Here is a 20,400-nt window from a genome sequence, read left to right on the forward strand (position 1 = left end):
GCAAGAGGGTCAGGACTGGAGTAAATGAAGGTTGTGTCGTCAGCAAATAGAATTGGTTTGAGGTGTTGGGAGGCATTTGGAAGGTCATTAATGTAGATGAGAAAGAGGAGAGGGCCAAGTATGCTGCCCTGAGGAACACCAATGTTGATGGGTAGGGTGGGAGAAATTGTATTATTCACAGAAACATATTGGAGCCTGTCAGTAAGGTAGGACTCGAGGTATTGTAGGGAGTGTCCTCTGACTCCATAATGATGTAATTTAAGAAGAAGGTTATGGTGGTTGACAGTATCAAAAGCTTTACGCAGGTCCACAAATAACCCAACAGGGAACTCCTTTTTATCAAGAGCTGTATGAATCAAGTTAAGCATACTAATAAGTGCATCGTTAGTGCTTTTTTTGGGTCTGAAGCCATATTGGCAAGGGCTAAGTATATTGAGTTTGGCTAGATATGAGTAAAGCTGCTTGTATATAAGTTTTTCAAAGATTTTTGACAAGTTTGGCAGGATTGATATAGGTCTGTAGTTGTTAACATCTGTGGGGTCACCACATTTGTGGACAGGCGTTACTCTCGCTTTTTTTAGAATATCTGGAAAGGTTTGGAGTTCAAGTGACTTGTTGAAGAGCAAAGCAATAGCAGGGGCTAAAGATCTGGAGGCTTTTTTGTAAATTAAAGTTGGTATCTCCTCAAGGGCACCAGACTTGGTTTTAAGGGAAAGGATTATCTCATTGACGTCAGTGGAGTTAATAGGCTTTAGGTACAGAGACTGTGGATAGTTACCTGTAAGATAGTCCTTAATGTCAGTACTGGAAGAAGGAATATCATTTGCAAGGGATGAACCAATGGAAGAGAAGAACCTATTAAACTCAATAGCAGAATCAGAGGCTGAAAGCTGACCATCGTTATTAGACAGGAGAGTCGGTTTGTTATTTAAAGATTTCTTTGATCCCAATATTTGTGAAATTGTGCTCCAAGTTTGTTTAATGTTGCTCTTTATTTGAGTAAATTTATCTTCGTAGTAATTAGTTTTGGCTCGTCTAATTATCTTAGATAGCAATAATGAGTAATTCTTTGAGAATTCTTTGGAGACAATTCCTAACCTATACTTCTTCTCAAGGTCGTGTTTTTTGTTAATGGATTTCAGTATTCCCTTTGTAAGCCAAGGATTGTTAAGCCTTTTGCTTGTGACTTGTTTTGTAAGCCTAGGACAGTGGGTGTTATAAAGGCTAAGAGTTGTTTGTAGAAAAGATTGCACTGCTAGGTTGATGTCCCCTATGTTACCTAACTCGGACTCCCAGTTGACATTATCAGCAGCAGTTATAAAATTGTTTATAGCAGTTTCATTGTGCAGCCTAAAGCTTAACTCCCTTGTTTCTAGAGGTGGTTTGCTAATGTTAGTTAAGAGAAATGTGGGGTAGTGGTCTGTAGTGCTATCGGTGATTATACCTGAAGTAAGCGGAGAGGTTATGTTGGTCCAGATGTGATCTAGAGTCGTGGCAGTGCTATCAGTGATTCTAGTAGGTCTAGTGATTAAGGGTATGAGGAGGCAGGAATTCATACAGTTGAGGAAGCTAACAGCAGTAGGGTGTTCTGGCTCGCAGAGGTCAATATTAAAGTCCCCTGCGATAATTAGGTGGTTTTTGTTCAGTCTGTTATCAAGTATTAGATTTCTAAGGTTTGAGTTGAATACAGACACATCAGTGTTGGGAATTCTATAGACTGCACCCACAGACAGGACAGACTCGGCACCCTTGACTCTGAAGCTGGCGAAGATATACTCCCCATAGCAGTCTCTAGTTCTAATTTCTTTTAAGCATGTTAGTTCTTGGTGGTAGTAAAGAGCAGTGCCACCACCTCTCTGAAGTTGACGACAGTTGTGAATTGCTGAGTAGTTAGGCATGTTAAAGAGTTGAGTAGTATCCTCTTTCAACCATGTTTCAGTAAGTATAATAAAAGAGAATTTGTTGCCAATAGTTTCAATCAAGGCACTAACATCATCAAAGTGTTTACCTAGGGATCTAACGTTCAAATTGATTACAGAGATATTGTGATTATGAGTTAATACATTGTTTACATCATGTGCTGCAAAATATCTGCAATTTAGATCATTAAAGTGATTATTGTCATAGATAGTGGATAAGAGGTTAAGTTCAGGGTCTATACTTGACTGCATAAAAAAAGCTGATTGTAGAATCAGAAATAAGTAGAAAAAAGCTATAAAATAGGGAAAAATATATACACAATACTGTACAAAACAAACACAAAAGGGGCTTACAGGGGTACAATGGAGTAAGGGAGTATGGCTAGTATGGCTAGTATGGCTGAGAGATAACGGGGCTCTCTCTCAGCTGGGCATCCAGCTGTGGTGAGGCCCCTACTGATGATGTCGTTAACTTCACTGTGCCTCGAATGCCATCCCCTTGTACTTTGGCAGAGGCCATGGGGGCCGTACCTGTCGACCACCACCTCTCCGCAAATACACCTATTTTTGGTGTGGATTGGGGCAGCATGGCAGAGGGCCACAGCAATTCGGAGGGCGTGTATTGTGAGACGTGTGCCAGTTGCCGATATTGGGGTTGCTAACAGGAAATCCCCTGCATGTGGGGCTGCTACTGCTGTGAGGCGAGCAATGTCGTGTTGTGTTGTTGCAGCACCCAGGCACTCTGCAGCAACTTGGTCTGCAATGGGGTCATCCCAACTGGACTGCTTGTGGGCTTTTGATAGTGGTGGTTGAAGTGATTGGTCTACATGAGAGGCCCACTCGGTGGCACAGCATGTAAAATTGGGATCGTGTACGCCTGCCAGCTGACCTAAGTAGGCAGGTAGAATTTCCTTCACAAGGTTGTCGGATGCCGAGGAGGAGGACAGGATGGCTGGTACAGTGATTTGTGTTACTGTTCCATCTCCAAGGCCACTAAGTCTTACGGGAAGAGAAGCTTGTTTCCACTGTAGGTCATCAAGAAAGACGTTGAAGGCTTTTTCTAACAATGATTTCAGTAAGAGGTCATACTCACCTAGTTTTTGGCTACTATAGGATGATGAACACCTCAGAAAGTAGGTTAACCTGGCGAGGGACAGGCCTCAAGGTAAAGTGCGTCATGAACATCAATATCCTCAATCCACTTGGTAGAACATTCTCTATTCTCTATATGATGCCCTGGTTGGAACATATTATTTCACACTTGGAAGAGTTCAGGGTGAGGCCTAAAACTGCACCTTTTTTGCAGGTGATATATACTCCCTGCAGTACATTAAGTCTTACCTTACTGACAGGCTCCAGTATGTTTCTGTGAATAATTCAATTTCTCCCACCCTATCCATCAACATTGGTGTTCCCCAGGGCAGCATACTTGGCCCTCTCCTCTTTCTCATCTACATTAATGACCTTCCAAATGCCTCCCAACATCTCAAACCAATTCTATTTGCTGACGACACGACCTTCGTTTACTCCAGTCCTGACCCCCTTGCTCTAAATGTCACAGTGAATACTGAGCTAAATAAAGTCCATCACTGGCTAACTGCCAACAAACTTACCCTCAATATTGACAAAACTTTCTATATTTTGTTTGGCAATAAATCCTCAAATTAAATAAATCTCAGGATTAACAATACCCAAATATGTAACAAAGTAGATGGCAAATTCCTTGGCGTTCTCATTGACCACAAGCTGAATTTCCAGGGACACATTCTAAATACTGTATATCAAAAAAAGTTTCAAAAACTGTTGGCATTCTTTCTAAGATCAGATATTATGTACCTCGCCCTGCCCTGGTGACACTCTATTATTCTCTCATCTATCCTTATCTCAACTATGGTATTTGTGCTTGGGGTTCTACTACCCAAAATCATTTACGTCCTCTAATTACTCAACACAAAGCTGCTATTAGGACAATATCTAACTCTGGCCCCAGACATCACTCGGTACCCTTACTCAAATCTCTGAATATGTTAGATATTAAGTCACTGCACATCCTCTCATGTGTATATATATATAAAGGTCATTTTGGGTGACCTCACCCAAAATGCGGGTATAAAATGAAAGCTGTTTAAATCATAGCGTAGTAAGAACTCTGTTTAGTGTTTGCAGGTTATAGTTGTGTGTGTGTGTAAACTAAAAGTCTTTGAAAATGTAATAAGTTATTACGAAACGCGTTCAAGTGTCGCGTCAGACTAGAAATAAAAATGAATTTTGGAGAATTGATTTTTTAATTACCATCAACAGTGAAAAGAAACATAAGAAATATTGAGAAAATTCGTGTTAGAATTATTAATCTTACTTTTTCGGTCATATTTAATAATATATGTCTACAGGAAAGACTGCTACCAAAATATACATATATATATGTATGCAAACAAGCCTGAATGGTCCCCAGGACTATATACAACTGAAAACTCACACCCCAGAAGTGACTCGAACCCATACTCCCACAACTGGTATGTACAGGGACGCCTTAATTAATGATAAAATGCTATGCCCAAGATTACCATCCGAGTGCCGGCGGGGAAGTGGTTCATATAGCCTCGGCTATCACTTCCTTATGTCCGGTCGTGATGGTCAAGCGGATTAAGGCGTCCCTGTACATACCAGTTGTGGGAGTATGGGTTCGAGTCACTTCTGGGGTGTGAGTTTTCAGTTGTATATAGTCCTGGGGACCATTCAGGCTTGTTTGCATTTGTGTTCCTCACGTGTGCCCCAAAGAATGAGGTGATTTGATAAAATGCTATGCCCAAGATTACCATCCGAGTGCCGGCGGGGAAGTGGTTCATATAGCCTCGGCTATCACTTCCTTATGTCCGGTCGTGATGGTCAAGCGGATTAAGGCGTCCCTGTACATACCAGTTGTGGGAGTATGGGTTCGAGTCACTTCTGGGGTGTGAGTTTTCAGTTATATATATGTATATATATATATATATATCAGTTTGATGTTGACAACGGCTTTAATCTGGCCGAAACGTTCACTTCCTTTCACATTTCTCTGGATTTTCCGCATAAAAATGATCAGTGTTTTGTGATCGCCAATTGCATGTATATATACATATATATAACCTATGGGCAAGGAGTGACACAAAACCCTTGTTGTAAAAAAAATTAATTTTAATCCACCAATCAGTTTAGATCATTTATTATATACCCCCTACCCATCGTGAAGGAGGTAGTGGAAAAGGCTGCAGAGGCACATAATGCCCTCAAGGACTGTACCCAAAAATTCATTTACCTGACCCGACAATCTACAGCAAAAATGTTAAAAGATTGACTTAAAATATGTTCATAAATACCAAGGAAACTATATAGTATTTAAACAAAAGTTAATATATATGCTAAACATAAATAATTATAATTAAGCGGTAAATAAATGTAAAGAAATAAGGAGAATTGATGAAAGTCTTATATGAAAAGCAAGGCGTGGAGGAAGTCGAGGGTTTAGAGAGTTGTCAACACCAGCGGAGCGGGTCACTATGGTGAGTGGTCGGCCGCTTTATCATTCTTTACCTTTGTTTTGGCCACAAGTGCTCTTTACGGCCATCACAGTTGTATATGGTATTACTATATACTATTGATCTTGTAGTGGCTATTATATACTTGTTGCGTATATGTGTAACAAGATATGTCTGGTAAACAATGTCGTCCCACCCATGTTATGTCCCACCTCATGCTACGTCCCACCTCATGCTACGTCCCCCTCCATGCTACTTTCCCCATGCTATGTCCCACCTCATGCTACGTCCCATCTCATGCTACGTCCCCCTCCATGCTACGTCCCCCATGCTATGTCCCCCCATTCTATGTCCCACCTCATGCTACGTCTCCCATGCTATGTCCCCCCCCCATTCTATGGCCCCCCCATGCTATGTCCCATCCATGCCACATGTGCAGCCTGTTTTCCGGCCGAATACCGTTACATTACAATTTGAAATAAGTATTTGGTAGATAGCTAAATCTGAATGTTCTTTAATTTAATGAAACTGTATTAATAATATTTACCCTATATACAGTATAGGTATCATGCCATGCTCCACATCAGCTGGTATACAATGTTAAATTAACATCAGTAACATTTATTTTAAAGGAGACTGTCATATGCATGTGCACTAATACCATGTCTTTTGTAATTGGCAGTCATTGCTGTCCATTGTCATAATTGTACTATTTGTTAGCATTATTGGTACATCCCCCAAACCTTTTACTGTTCCTTGGACTAATTACTTGGCATTACTTTTCAGGGTCAAAGCCAGAGTAGTGGTTCAGGGGGAGGGGGGCAGGGAGGAGATGACAAGAAAGACAAAAAGAAAAAGTACGAGCCTCCGGTACCTACCCGTGTTGGGAAGAAGAAGAGGAAAATGAAGGGACCAGATGCTGCAAACAAGTTGCCTCTTGGTAAGAGTAATCACATAATTGCATTATACAAACCATCCTCCAAAACTGATAGATTTAGAATCTTTATCCATTGCAGATGTAATGTTCAAAATAAGAATTGTTTTATCCAAGAAAGTTATATTTTGTACTACAGTACAGTATTTGAATTTTAAAGGGCATAAAAAAATGAATGAATAAAAAGAACTTAATCTGTCTTAGGCCTAAATATGCAATCTTAGGTCTAATTTAGTACATAGACCTGCGCTTCATATATGTACTTAGGCCTATTTACAAGGCCTAGGAAAATTCGGGCTTAGTCATTTCCTCCCTTCTCTGGCCGTCTACAAAATACAGTACAAAACTTAGACTTTTTGCGAGCAACAGTCCATATTTGATACTTCCATTATTAGTAACTATATGTACTATAATTTTTAGATTACAGGTTTGGATTATGTGCATAATCCTTAATCAATACCAGTTGTGGGAGTTTCCCAGCAGGTGTTCTCGTTTAAATTTAAATTCTTTGTAGTTAAGTGGACTGTGTGTTTATTTCTAAACACGCTAGGTGTTACCACTAACAAATTTTGGGGGGTAGATTTATACTGCTAAACCTACCTAATAAAGTTGTAATAGTGAATATGGTTGATAGTGATAATTAAATTTCATATGATGTTAGTAAATGAACTACAAATATTAATGAATGAACTAGAAGGGCTTAGCTGCCGAGTTGGTATGCATATGATACATCAGGTGAATGTCCTAAGAATCGGTCAAAATTATCAATGCTAATCTTTTCCCTAATTATGCTCAAGGGAAATTAGTCACGCTATTTAATTCATCTCATTCACTAACGAGACGGTATTGGCGTCATTTTACGCCCTAATATTTTACATCAAATTCCAGAAAACCATTTTCCATTGTTTATAACAATGGATTGAAAGATTTTTTCGTGATTTAAAGTACATTTAATAAGTGCTGTATATGTGACATGATGATTATTCTGCCAGTGAATCAACATGTCACGGATGTGGAAATTTACCTTGGGACGGAAGTACACTTTAATTCTTGTTAAATTTAATTCATTTCCAATCTAAATAATAAATGCAAATGAAAGCAAATTGCCGACCGGTTTTAATAAGAATTATATAAAAAAATCGTTAAAGCGTAAGACATGGTGGGTAATGCAATAGCTCACCATCGATACTAGGAAACTTTTTGGTGTTCCCTCACTAGAAATTAATATTATTAGTAAATTTAATTTCCTAACCCAACTCCTTTATCTTGCTGTGGTAGGGGTTAGTGCTTTGGGTGTTGGAAATTTCTGACACCAGTCCAATGCTTGGACTGGTATTTTTGGGCTGTCATATTTATTTTATATAAATCTCGGGATAAATCATTAAAGTACAGGTATGTACATATATACTTTATTTGTTGTACTGTATTGGAAACCATCTGGTTCATTTGAACCCCATTTAGATATAATTTGTCCATGCCCTTGTGCACTTTGCTAGTTTGAATCGTTAGTTAAATTATTGGTTAGTCTTAAGCTTTGAGTACTGCACAGTACTCTCTTCCAGTTTCAAAGCAGGAGAGATTTCTTAAATAGATACTATAGAGAACATTTATGGCACGTACAGACACGATAAAGCACTTACATTATTGGGACCAACTCGAAGCTCTCAATGTGGCCACCGAACTTTCAAACCTCTCTCTACACCCTCATCCTCTTGCTGAATTTCATGTCCCCATTCCTCTACCTCCCCCCCACCCTTTCCAATCCCTTTGGACACAAAGCTAAACATCGAATACTGTAATATATAAATTGAATACAGTATAATGGAAGGCCAGGTCCCAAATTTGCACAATAAAATAACATAGTGGAGCAAAAGATATGGAAGGAAATGCAGAATAGAACTAATGAGGAGTAGGGGTGTCATAGGCACAATCAGAGAGCACAGTATGAACATCAGAGGTTTCTTGACTGTTTCTTACCCTCCCAGCAAACCTAAGAAATATTGCTAGAACAAAAGTAGACTTCAAGAAGTAACTAGATAAGTTTGTGCAAGAAGTGCTGGACCAACCAGGTTGTAGTGGATATGTAGGGCTGCAGGCAGGTCTATTCAATAGCCTGTTAAACAGTTATCACAAGTTGAGCTAAGCCCCAGACCTGGCTTGAGGAATAGAACTCTTGGAACCGTCTCCAGGGTAAACTGTGGGAGCCGGTCGGCCGAGCGGACAGCACGCTGGACTTGTGATCCTGTGGTCCTGGGTTCAATCCCAGGCGCTGGTGAGAAACAATGGGCAGAGTTTCTTTCACCCTATGCCGCTGTTACCTAGCAGTAAAATAGGTACCTGGGTGTTAGTCAGCTGTCACGGGCTGCTTCCTGGGGGTGGAGGCCTGGTCGAGGACCGGGCCGCGAGGACACTAAAAAGCCCCGAAATCATCTCAAGATAACCTCAAGAAGAAGCTCCAAGTATCCCTTCATTATTCTGACTTTGGACGGGGACAAACTTTTCATCTGAATTTCTGGGTGACATTCTTTTCATGTAGTCTTCCCTCTTTAGTTCTAGTTCTTATGGTATCCCATCTATCATTGCCATACACTACAATATTAACATTTAACTCTTGCAGTAACGCCACATACACGTTGCCGCCTCAAAATGTTGAAACTGGAGCGCATCAAGGACTACTTGCTAATGGAAGAGGAATTTATTCGTAACCAAGAAACTCTTAGGCCTCAAGAGGAGAAGCAGGAGGCAAGTGAAAATAAATCTTGGGATAAATCTTTTAATGGTAATTACAGTACTGTGAACTAAAAAGTAGGTGGAGTGTTTAGTGAGTCTAGGTTTTGATTTCCTGGTTTTTAGCATTGGAAAGTATTGATAGATCAACTTCATTATTTCAATTTTAGTGTCATTTATAGATATTCATATTAATTTATTTTATTTTAAAATTATTAAACACAATTTCTGATCTACTACATATAAATTTTAGGAGGAGAGGAGCAAGGTGGATGATTTGCGAGGTACTCCCATGAGTGTAGGAACCCTGGAAGAAATCATTGACGATAACCATGCAATCGTCTCCACAAGTGTGGGCTCGGAGCATTATGTCTCCATTCTCTCCTTTGTAGATAAGGATCAGCTTGAACCTGGATGTTCAGTGCTACTCAATCATAAGGTGAGTGAGTGTTAGTGGATATAAAAACATAAGATGAAAATCTCATTATGACATATCGCACCTGCATTAGCTATGTAAATACCGAGGTGAGGTAAGGCTCAGTATAGGTTGTTTCTGTGAGCCAGTTTCCTATATAGGCCTGCTGATGCTATCTGCATTCCAGGCTTTTATGACTTGTTCACCTACCTTGTCTTGTAACTTTTCAAATAGTCTGTTCATGTAATTTGGCAAAGTAGTACATGGGCCACTATTAACTCGAACTACCACTGAGACTAACTCCAATATTATACAAAGAGAGCAGAAATTTGCCTTGACAAATTCCCTCCAAATGAAAGCTTAAATAATGTTAGTTATCATTGCTAACAATCAACTGGGCAAATGGCAGATACCTTGCCTGCCACCAGATATCAGTACTGTACTTTATCTCCACGACATTAGGGTCAGTGGAACCAGCAACCTTATTTTCTGACGGTCCACATTTACTGCCTTTGACTACAGTAACCACTAAGGTAACTATTGATTGATACAGAAAAATTCATTAATTTAGTTATGCCAGAGTCTTCATGTGACTCTCTGGAAGCTATATGCAGACCATCTGATATTGGTGGGAAGTGTTTGAGAGGTGTGGAGGTGACAGGAATACTTGGATGATTAACTGGGTATTTCCTCGTTCTTGGAATGTACTACACATACGCCTATCCTTGCCATAATTTTATACCTATCACAAATCATCATAATTATAAAGCTATCTAATTTATATAATCCTGGGCTTAGAATAATTCACTACTTTTTATAAATGAAGATTCAGTAATATTTCCTTTAGTAACTGATTTACACCAAAATATTTGAATGAATTAGTCCATTCAGTTGCATGATTCCAATCTCTTAAATGAATAAACAACGCATTGGATTCTAGATCTATCCTTATATTGTACTATATTTGTGGTCTTTTATTCTCTAGTTAAGAGGTTTACCTGTTTGGCCAACATAGACTTTATTACAATCTTTAGGATTGAACTTGTTACAATGTGGAAGGTGGACTGTAGAAGGTTGTAGGCACCCACTAACCTTCTACAGTCCACTTAACCAGTAAATTACATACAGTATGTAGTTTATTTAAACTTTTCCTTTCATTTTCATCCAAATTGACCATTCTATGAGAAATATTTTATTTTATATATACTTTATGATGGGCAGATATGAGTGAATATCAATAGCTGCACTTGAAGGGCTAAGGATTTTGGTACGAAAGTAGTAATAAGTGGGATTAAAATTGGATTGAAAGAAAGAGTGTTGATAAAAGTTTTGGCCCTTTTTATGTACTGGTATTGCAAAGTTAGAAAGTGTTTAATTTTGTTTGATAGGTACATGCTGTTGTTGGAGTTCTGAGTGATGACACAGATCCCATGGTTACTGTCATGAAGCTAGAGAAGGCACCTCAAGAAACCTATGCAGATATTGGAGGTAATATCTTATTTTATGTGTGATGAGCTGTTGGATATTATACTCTATTAATTAACAACACTTCTTTCATTTTTTCATATAATTCTTACTTTTGTGCTTGGAGCTTGATTTGAGCTATTTTGCTCTGCTGCATAAGTACAGAGTACATATGTCAAATCCTTAACACTTAGTTTAATCAATGATAAATACTTTATATTTTATTTCATGGACACTGATTTTTAAATGTTTGTGGTTCAATTTTACATTCTAATGGGCTATCACACCAGGGTAGTCATATATTGCATGGTTTTCATGAGATTATGATCGGTCAGTTACATATAGTTTGTGATCTGTGGGATAGATCCCAGCATTCGGGGGCCTGATGGCTGAGTGGACAGCACTCGGTATTCGTAGTCCTAAAGTTCCGGGTTTGATTCCCGGTAAAGGTGGAAACAATTGGTCAGTTTCTTTCACCCTGATGCACCTGTTCACCTAGCTGTAAATAGGTACCTGGAAGTTACAGTTGTTAAGGGCTGCTTCCTGGGGATGTGTAACAAAAAGGAGGCTTGGTCGAGGACTGGACCACGGGAACTCAAAGTCCAGAAATCATCTCAAGATAACCATCCAAAAATGGTTGACCATAAATGGTGCTTGGGGGTACATTTCAGGAAATTAAATGCACCAAGTGCTAGAGATGTCCATTATCCAGTCTAATGAAACTGAGATCCCTTGGGCAATTAACTAGTCATGTTTTTAATTTTTTACTCAATCTGCAAATATCTTAAAATTTACTGGTATTATGGTATACAGTATAATAATATATATAATATATATATATATATATATATATATATATATATATATATATATATATATATATATATATATATATATATATATATATATATTATATATATTATTATACTGTATACCATAATACCAGTAAATTTTAAGATATTTGCAGATTGAGTAAAAAAAAGAGTAAAAAATTGAGTAAATATATATATATATATATATATATATATATATATATATATATATATATATATATATATATATATATATATATATATATATATATATATATATATATATATATATATATATATATATATATATATATATATATATATATATATATATATATATATATATATATATATATATATATATATATATATGTCGTACCTAGTAGCCAGAACTCACTTTTTGGCCTACTATTCAAGGCCCGATTTGCCTAATAAGCCAAGTTTTCCTGAATTAATATATTTTTTCTAATTTTTTTCTTATGAAATGATAAAGCTACCCATTTCATTATTTATGAGGTCAATTTTTTTTATTGGAGTTAAAATTAACGTAGATATATGACCGAACCTAACCAACCCTACCTAACCTAACCTAACCTATCTTTATAGGTTAGGTTTGGTTAGGTAGCCGAAAAAGTTAGGTTAGGTTAGGTTAGGTAGGTTAGGTAGTCGAAAAACAATTAATTCCTGAAAACTTGGCTTATTAGGCAAATCGGGCCTTGCATAGTAGGCTGAGAAGTGCGTTCTGGCTACTAGGTACGACATATATATATATATATATATATATATATATATATGTCGTACCTAATAGCTAGAACGCACTTCTCAGCCTAATATGCAAGGCCCGATTTGTCTAATAAGCCAAGTTTTCATGAATTAATGTTTTTTCGACAACCTAACCTACCTAACCTAACATTTTCGGCTACCTAACCTAACCTAACCTATAAAGATAGGTTAGGTTAGGTTAGGTAGGGTTGGTTAGGTTCGGCCATATATCTACGTTAATTTTAACTCCAATAAAAAAAAATTGACCTCATATATAATGAAATGGGTAGCTTTATCATTTCATAAGAAAAAAAATTGAGAAAATATAATAATTCATGAAAACTTGGCTTATTAGGCAAATCGGGCCCTGCATAGTAGGCTGAGAAGTGCGTTCTGGCTACTAGGTACGACATATATATATATATATATATATATTTATTATATATTATATATATAATATTATATTATATATATATATATATATATATATATATATATATATTTATTATATATTATATATATATTATATTATATATATATATATATATATATATATATATATATTATATATATAATATATATAATATATATATAATATATAATATATATATATATATATATATATATATATATATATATATATATATATATATATATATATATAAATAAAAAAAATATCACACACCTACTAGCTGTACCCGACCACGCATTGCCGAGCCAGAGCAACCATTCCCTGTCCTCCCCACCATTCCCCACTCCCCTGTCCCTTCATCCTCACAACCATTCCCTGTCCTCCCCACCATTCCCCACTCCCCTGTCCCTTCATCCTCACAACCATTCCCTGTCCTCCCCACCATTCCCCACTCCCCTGTCCCTTCATCCTCACAATCATTCCCTGTCCTCCCCACCATTCCCCACTCCCCTGTCCCTTCATCCTCACAACCATTCCCTGTCCTCCCCACCATTCCCCACTCCCTTGTCCCTTCATCCTCACAACCATTCCCCACTTCCCTGTCCCCTCGCCCTCCACACCAATCCCCACTCCCCTGTCCCCTTGTCCTCCCCACCATTCCTCCTGTCCCCCATCATCTCGTCCTCCCCATCATTCCCGCTTCCCCACTCCCCTTGTTCTCTCCACCATCCCACACTCCCTTGTCCTCCCCACCATTCTCCACTCCTCCATCCCCTTGTCCTTCCTCACCATCCCCCACTCTCTTGTCTCCTCATCTTCCCCACCATTACCCCCTTCCCCGTCAACCCTCGTCCTCCAAAGCACCTCCAAAGGATACCTGATCAACCAGGCTGTGACTCATACGTCAGGCTGCGAGCAGCCGCGTCCAACAGCCTGGTTGACCAGTCCAGCAACCAGGAGGCCTGGTCGACGACCGGGCCACGGGGACGCTAAGCCCCGGAAGCACCTCAAGGTAACCAAGGTAACCTCTCCACCATTCTCCATGCCCTGCATCCAATGAGTTCCCAAGCGCTCTGATGTTCCCATCACTGAAAAATAAGAGCGGTTAAAAAACGAAATGAAAAAAAAATAAACTATACTCGTGAAATAAATGGTTTGGTAAACAACACAGCTCAATTCCAATGCAGTGTCACCCAAAATAATTAAATCAAAATGAAAATAAATTGGTTTATGAAATTAAATTTAGCAGTGCAATTGCAATATTGAAATGGAATCATAACATATTTAGTATAGCATCTGTTGCTGTTACGTCCAACAGATGGTGCTGTTTTTCCAAAAAAAAAAAGTTTTTTTTTTTACCTATCACAGACGTGACATCTATATAGTAGGTATATAAAAACACGCTCGTATGCGAATGGAACGTTGTCAAAATTTCAAAGCAATCGGCGAAGAACTTTCAAAGATTAGTGATTTTGAACAAACGAACATTTTTATTTTATTTATATAGGTTTATATAATTATATATATTCATTTACAGTATATATATATTTATATATTGCACTGTAATATAAATTTTTGCAGGTTTGGATACACAAATTCAGGAGATCAAAGAATCTGTGGAGCTTCCCCTGACTCATCCCGAGTACTATGAGGAGATGGGCATCAAGCCTCCCAAGGGAGTCATTCTTTATGGTCAGCCAGGCACTGGCAAAACTCTTCTGGCCAAGGCTGTAGCAAACCAGACCAGCGCTACTTTCCTCAGAGTTGTTGGCTCGGAACTTATTCAGAAGTATTTAGTGAGTATATATTTATTTAAATTGTCTTTAAACAATAAGAAATCTGTAATTTTGACTGCAATGAATAGTATTTGTAATGAAATAATGATTACTGTTTTGGCAAGTATGTTAGCAGTATGATGAATGCATATTATGATGCTTACTTTTTCTTAACTCTTATGAAGTGTTCAACTGGTGTATCAATTTAGTAACATGTATATTCGTAATTAGATTAAAATTTGGTGCATATTGTTTGTTTCAAAATATATCTCGCCAACCTCTCGTCCCATATTTTACCATTTATATTTACGTCCATTAGGGTGATGGTCCCAAGTTAGTTCGAGAGCTGTTCAGAGTTGCAGAAGAACATGCTCCTAGCATTGTTTTTATTGACGAGATTGATGCCATAGGAACTAAACGATACGATTCCAATTCTGGTGGTGAGAGGGAGATTCAGCGTACCATGTTGGAACTCCTCAACCAGCTTGATGGTTTTGACTCGAGAGGTGATGTCAAGGTAGGGATGTGTTCAACAATGAATGTCTTAATTTCTTTTTTTAATTCCCTTAATTACATAAATACATATTTATTGTATGTTCTTTTTCTGTTCGTAAGATATCTTTACTGAAATTATGATAAACCAGTACTGTACAGTAGACTACCGTATGTGCATCAGTCCAGCCTAGTTTTTTTAAGGTTTTATTAAGTTTTATATGTAAAGATATTATAAATGTTTAAGGATTTCATAGTAATTAAATTTATATTTTAATTTAAAATCTATATTTTGTTTTATTTGTTTACTGTTATGATTTCTGTAAATGATAGTGTATGTATGCATATCTGAAATATATGACTGTAATTATAGATGTGCTAGGATTAATTGATCAGTTTATAAGCATTGGACATGTTACTGATAAACAAGAATTTGTGCAAGTTGAGAGAGTTGTGCATGAAGGACAGTGGCAGGAGTAATAAAATCCCTGGCTATTTATTACTATTATTATAGTAATAAAAACCTATAATAGGGTAATATAGGAAGAGATGAAGCCAGATGGCTGCTGTATTAAGGTGATAGTTCTGTAGTGTCAGTTCTTTATACTGTATTTACAGTAGACCCTTATATAACAAGGTCATATAGTATATTTTTGTTTTTTTATTTTGTTAACAAAAAAATTAAATTGCTCCTATAATTTATAAACAGCATGCACTCATTGCATGCTCACCTGTTCTTTCCAGTAAAGAGAACCAAGGACTTCTCAGTTCACACTCGCACACTGTCATACACTCATAAGAACATAAGAATGACAGAAGCTGCAGAAGACCTATTGGCCCATATGAGGCCGTTCCTATACATAGCCACCCAGACTCGCATGCGCGACTAACCTATAATTGAAACAATCCATCAGTTCAACATCTGTTATGCTATCTGATAATTTGTTGCATAATTCAATAACCAAACCAGTATTTATCTAGGCCTTTCCTAAATCTAAAAATCTCACACAAAAATAAAAGCTCAAAGAATTGACTATTTACAAAAATGCAAGCTCAAACGCACTTACATCACTATCACAAACCCATCAAACCTCACTCGCCCAGTTTCACCCACCCACTCTCACAAGTACGGTCCATTATTTTAAAGGAAGGCATTCTTCTAATAATGTGCAACTTTGTCATGTGTGGCAACATTTATCTATTTATCTGTGATGTTATTCAATTAATATAGCACCACATTTTCCAGGAATGAACCTACAATATTGTACAAGAGTTGACAGTTGGCATGGTACGGAAATTAAATAAAAAATAAGTGGAGCATGACAAGTGGTTAGTTTGAAAGGCAGATAGGAGAATATATAAAAAGAAATTTAAATATTAGGGATAAGATGTAGATAGCTATAATTCAGAAATACTGTAGCAAGATTGAGAAAAAGATGCCAAAATACTTAGGACAGACCAAATGGTAAAATGACTTTAGTGTGTGCATTAGTGAATTTGAGGGTAAAGGGAGATGGGCAGAAGCGGTGTGTGAAGATTAAGTAAACAATGTGCATGGTGTTGAAAGAGAGAATGCTGGGTAGTAGAGGTCTGTAAAGAGGTAATGTATATATTAGTTAATTCTGTGTGACAATTTATGAGGACTACTGTATTGAACATGTGTGCTAATTATGCAGCAGGATGATATTGTGGAAGTGTGCTGCAGTTTGGTGGTGTGTGTTTATGTGATTGTTGATAATGATATATCATCCAGATTATGTGTGGATGATATAATGAATGAATTGAGTGATCTGTTTTTAATACCCCTAATCTTCATTAACCAATTTGCTTTCCTCGTTTCTTTTGACAAGTGTGTCTCCTCCATGTGTAAGTGGGAAATAGGGGCCAATGATTATGCATGTAAAAGAAATAGTTACATTTGTCAAGGTCCTGTTATATTTGTGCCCGTTAAAGAAATTATTAAAGTATCATTTGCTTTCAGAAACGTCTATTTATGATTATTCAGAAAAAAGTATTGCATGTTTGTGTTTTTAATCTGTACTTACTGGGTTGTACACTTTCCACAGGTAATTATGGCAACAAATCGTATTGAAACTTTAGATCCAGCTTTAATTCGACCTGGTAGAATTGACAGAAAGATCGAGTTTCCTCTACCAGACGAGAAGACGAAAAGACGTATTTTCCAGATCCATACCTCGCGCATGACATTAGCCGGTGATGTCAACTTGGATGAACTTATAATGGCCAAGGATGACTTATCAGGAGCTGATATTAAGGTACAATAAATAAATTCTGATTATTTCAGTATCACAGTACTTTTGTAAAAGAAATTAAACTTTAAACCATTCAGTTTTGCTCAAAACTGGAACTAAAGGCATTTTACAAGCCTGAACAATTAGTGCAAACTTATTACTCTGGCACTAACACTCACTGCATAAGATGCTTGATCACTAATTATAATGCAGCACCATTTTTGTTTAAGTTGTGCATGCCTTAAACAACGACAAACAAATGGTTGCAATTGGTATTAGGAAGCAGTAATGACAAATGTTCAGAAATAGAAGTGTGCTTACCTAGTTGTATACAAGTTATGAGGTTCAGCTCTAGAGCCTTGTTGCATAGCCGTTATATCTGGTGCATTTATACCTGCCATTCTAGTACTCGTACTTACACTTGAAGCTGCACAAGGTTATTGCTTTCATCACTTTTGGTTCAAGCTCATTTCACTTGTGTACCACTTACTGCATATTAATATTTCTTTACATTTCTTTGACTCGTCTATCAAAGTTTTACTGGTGCTGCTTTATTCTGTTATCCCTCACTTTGAAATAGTCTCGGTTCACTTTGTGTACTCCCCGATAGTTTGTTGTGCTTATAATAATTTTCACTCTTCAATTATCTCTTGTACCAGCCCCTACTTAACTCAACCTTAGACCAAAAATTTTTTGTAGAATTCTAACCTCTCACTTTTTTTTTTTAGACCATTTCTATCTTTGTCTAATTACATGGTTTCTTACTGTAGCTTTTGTTTTTGTATAGCTGGGTAGTAACATTTTTGTAATGTCATTTCCAAATTGCCCCCCTGCTTTCTACCGACCCTAGCGTATTTGTTTGTCTCTCAAACATGCACTGTTTGGACGTTTGCTAAGCCTTCTCTTTTTTTTCTATTTTTGCCTTGCACTGTCTGTTGAACCATGGGGGTAATAATACTCCTCCTTTTCTCTTATATTATGAGGCTTCTATTTAATTTGTGCCAAATACAGTACAGTACAATTTAATTTGTCATCCTTTTATTGGACAATGAAAGAATCATATAGTCTGTCCTCTTGTAGTCCAATCTCCTTGAGAAAAGTGATGAAATGATCCCTTGTTATTCAGTTTTTCTTTTTCACGTGTTTTGCTACACTATGATCCAGTAGCTCATGGGTGACTTTTAAGTTGTACTAGTGCCAGCCAGCTACAGCTTTCCAACATTGGAATAAAAAAACTAAAGAAGGTGTAATGATCCATGCAAGGCAGCTCCTAGTTATACCCAATTAAACTTTACCAAATATGTGCATCTTTCGTTTAAAACAATTCAGCGATCGCAATATCACATTACCCAGTGATTTGTTCCATAAATCAGCTGACACACATTTCTTTCTGTTCTTGCATCTTTGTTCAAAGCTTCTTTTTTTTTCATTGTTAATATTTCCATTACATATTTTGTATTTGTTGTCTATTAGTTATATTATTTTTCATCTTGTGCTTAAGAGGTCCTCAAGATTAAAATCTCGTACTGACTTTGCTGAGTTGAAGATGATAGCTGCCATCACTTAATTACTCAACCTTTCCTAGTGTTAGGTAACTGATGCACCTGGAAGCCTCCCCAGCCCTCTTTCCTTGCCAAGTGAATGTGAAGGGTATTTGGTGTTGTGGCAGAATGAGTGGAATTACTATCTTGATACTTGATAGAAGATAGAGTACTTGAATCCGTTTATCTGGAAGGCAAATATGAATATTTATTGAACAGGAACAATAGATGCTTTGTTTGTAGAATGCTGCCGCCAAGGAAGCTGTCCGCTCTTGTCCCGTCTCTCGTAAAGGTATTCCATATTCCGACTTTTACCCGGTTATCCATTTCTCCATCCTTACCCGTTGGCAGGCTTCTTGGTCGTCTGTTACTGGTAATAAACTCCGTACTCTTAAATGTTGTGTTTCCTCGTGGCCATCCTACCACTGTAACTGGCGGTGGGAAACTGCTCTGGCGAGGTTGCGTATTGACCATACTCGCTTAACCCATGGTCACTTGATAGAGCGCCGCCCTGCTCCTTATTGTCCTAATTGCATTGTCCCTCTTACGGTCGTGCATGTCCTTCTTGAATGTCCTGACTTCCGGGACGAGCGTGTCTTGCTTTCCGACCGCCCCTCGCGGTCACTTGTCCCTCAATAGAATTTTTGGTGACTCGGATACTTTTGATATCGTTCGCCTTGTGCGTTTTTGTTCTCGTATTGGCATCCTTGGTGATATTTAGCGCCCTCTGATTATTCCGCACATTTGATGGTGCTACATAGCCTTCCCGGTTTGGTGCCTTCTTTTGATAATTACTTACTTTGTTTGTAGAACGTTTAGTAAAGATTTGTATGGGAAAACTTTTTCCACCTATACATTATTTAGATTAGGGTAATTGAGATAATTTGACATAAGTTTTACCTCTTTACAGGCAATTTGCACAGAGGCAGGATTGATGGCACTAAGAGAACGACGAATGAAAGTTACCAGCGAAGATTTCAAGAAATCCAAGGAGAATGTTTTGTATAGAAAGAAGGAAGGGACACCAGAGGGATTGTATCTTTAGGTCTCCATTGGTCAAGATCCTTAATTGTATAACTATTTTTTTTGTAATGTTTTGTAATTACTCTTAGAAATTAAATGATCATAATTACTTACCATCACTTTTAATTTTTGGTTTTCAGTATTATATTGCTAACTATTCTGGACAAATAATATACAACGTGTTTTGAGGAAAAATTAATTATAATATTTATGATCGAAATAAAATGGTGTTATAAATTGTCTTTATTTATACCTACAGTTTGCGTAATAGATGGGGTTGCCCATTACTTTTACTTTTCTTGTAATAGTACCATTTATTACATGCCATTTAAATATTGGATGGCCTATTGGGTAATC

At 37.4% G+C, this 20,400-nt stretch overlaps 1 protein-coding gene across 2 annotated transcripts; it reads left to right on the plus strand.

The window, feature by feature from the left end:
* Window positions 1–5,356: 5,356 nt before the first annotated feature.
* Window positions 5,357–20,280, plus strand: Rpt2 (26S proteasome regulatory subunit Rpt2). Of its 2 annotated transcripts, none has more exons than XM_045744651.2 (9): window positions 5,357–5,458; window positions 6,221–6,374; window positions 8,986–9,110; window positions 9,349–9,534; window positions 10,899–10,998; window positions 14,542–14,756; window positions 15,055–15,252; window positions 17,294–17,503; window positions 19,931–20,280. In XM_045744651.2, the coding sequence occupies exons 1-9, from the start codon at window positions 5,456–5,458 to the stop codon at window positions 20,063–20,065; spliced, it is 1,326 nt and encodes a 441-aa protein (XP_045600607.1). In that variant the 5' UTR covers window positions 5,357–5,455; the 3' UTR covers window positions 20,066–20,280. The 2 variants fall into 2 exon arrangements, with proteins under 2 accessions (XP_045600607.1, XP_045600614.1); XM_045744658.2 differs by lacking the exon at window positions 5,357–5,458 and adding an exon at window positions 5,517–5,537.
* The last annotated feature ends 120 nt before the right edge of the window (window positions 20,281–20,400 follow it).

Source organism: Procambarus clarkii, chromosome 22 (assembly GCF_040958095.1).
Source record: "Procambarus clarkii isolate CNS0578487 chromosome 22, FALCON_Pclarkii_2.0, whole genome shotgun sequence".
Taxonomy (NCBI): domain Eukaryota; kingdom Metazoa; phylum Arthropoda; class Malacostraca; order Decapoda; family Cambaridae; genus Procambarus; species Procambarus clarkii.

What these genes read in the sequence shown, in the direction of transcription:
- Rpt2 (XM_045744651.2), top strand. An exon ending in AACTTATTCAGAAGTATTTA is followed by an intron (nt 14,757 to 15,054) that starts GTGAGTATATAT and finishes TACGTCCATTAG; the next exon opens with GGTGATGGTCCCAAGTTAGT. An exon ending in ACTCGAGAGGTGATGTCAAG is followed by an intron (nt 15,253 to 17,293) that starts GTAGGGATGTGT and finishes CACTTTCCACAG; the next exon opens with GTAATTATGGCAACAAATCG.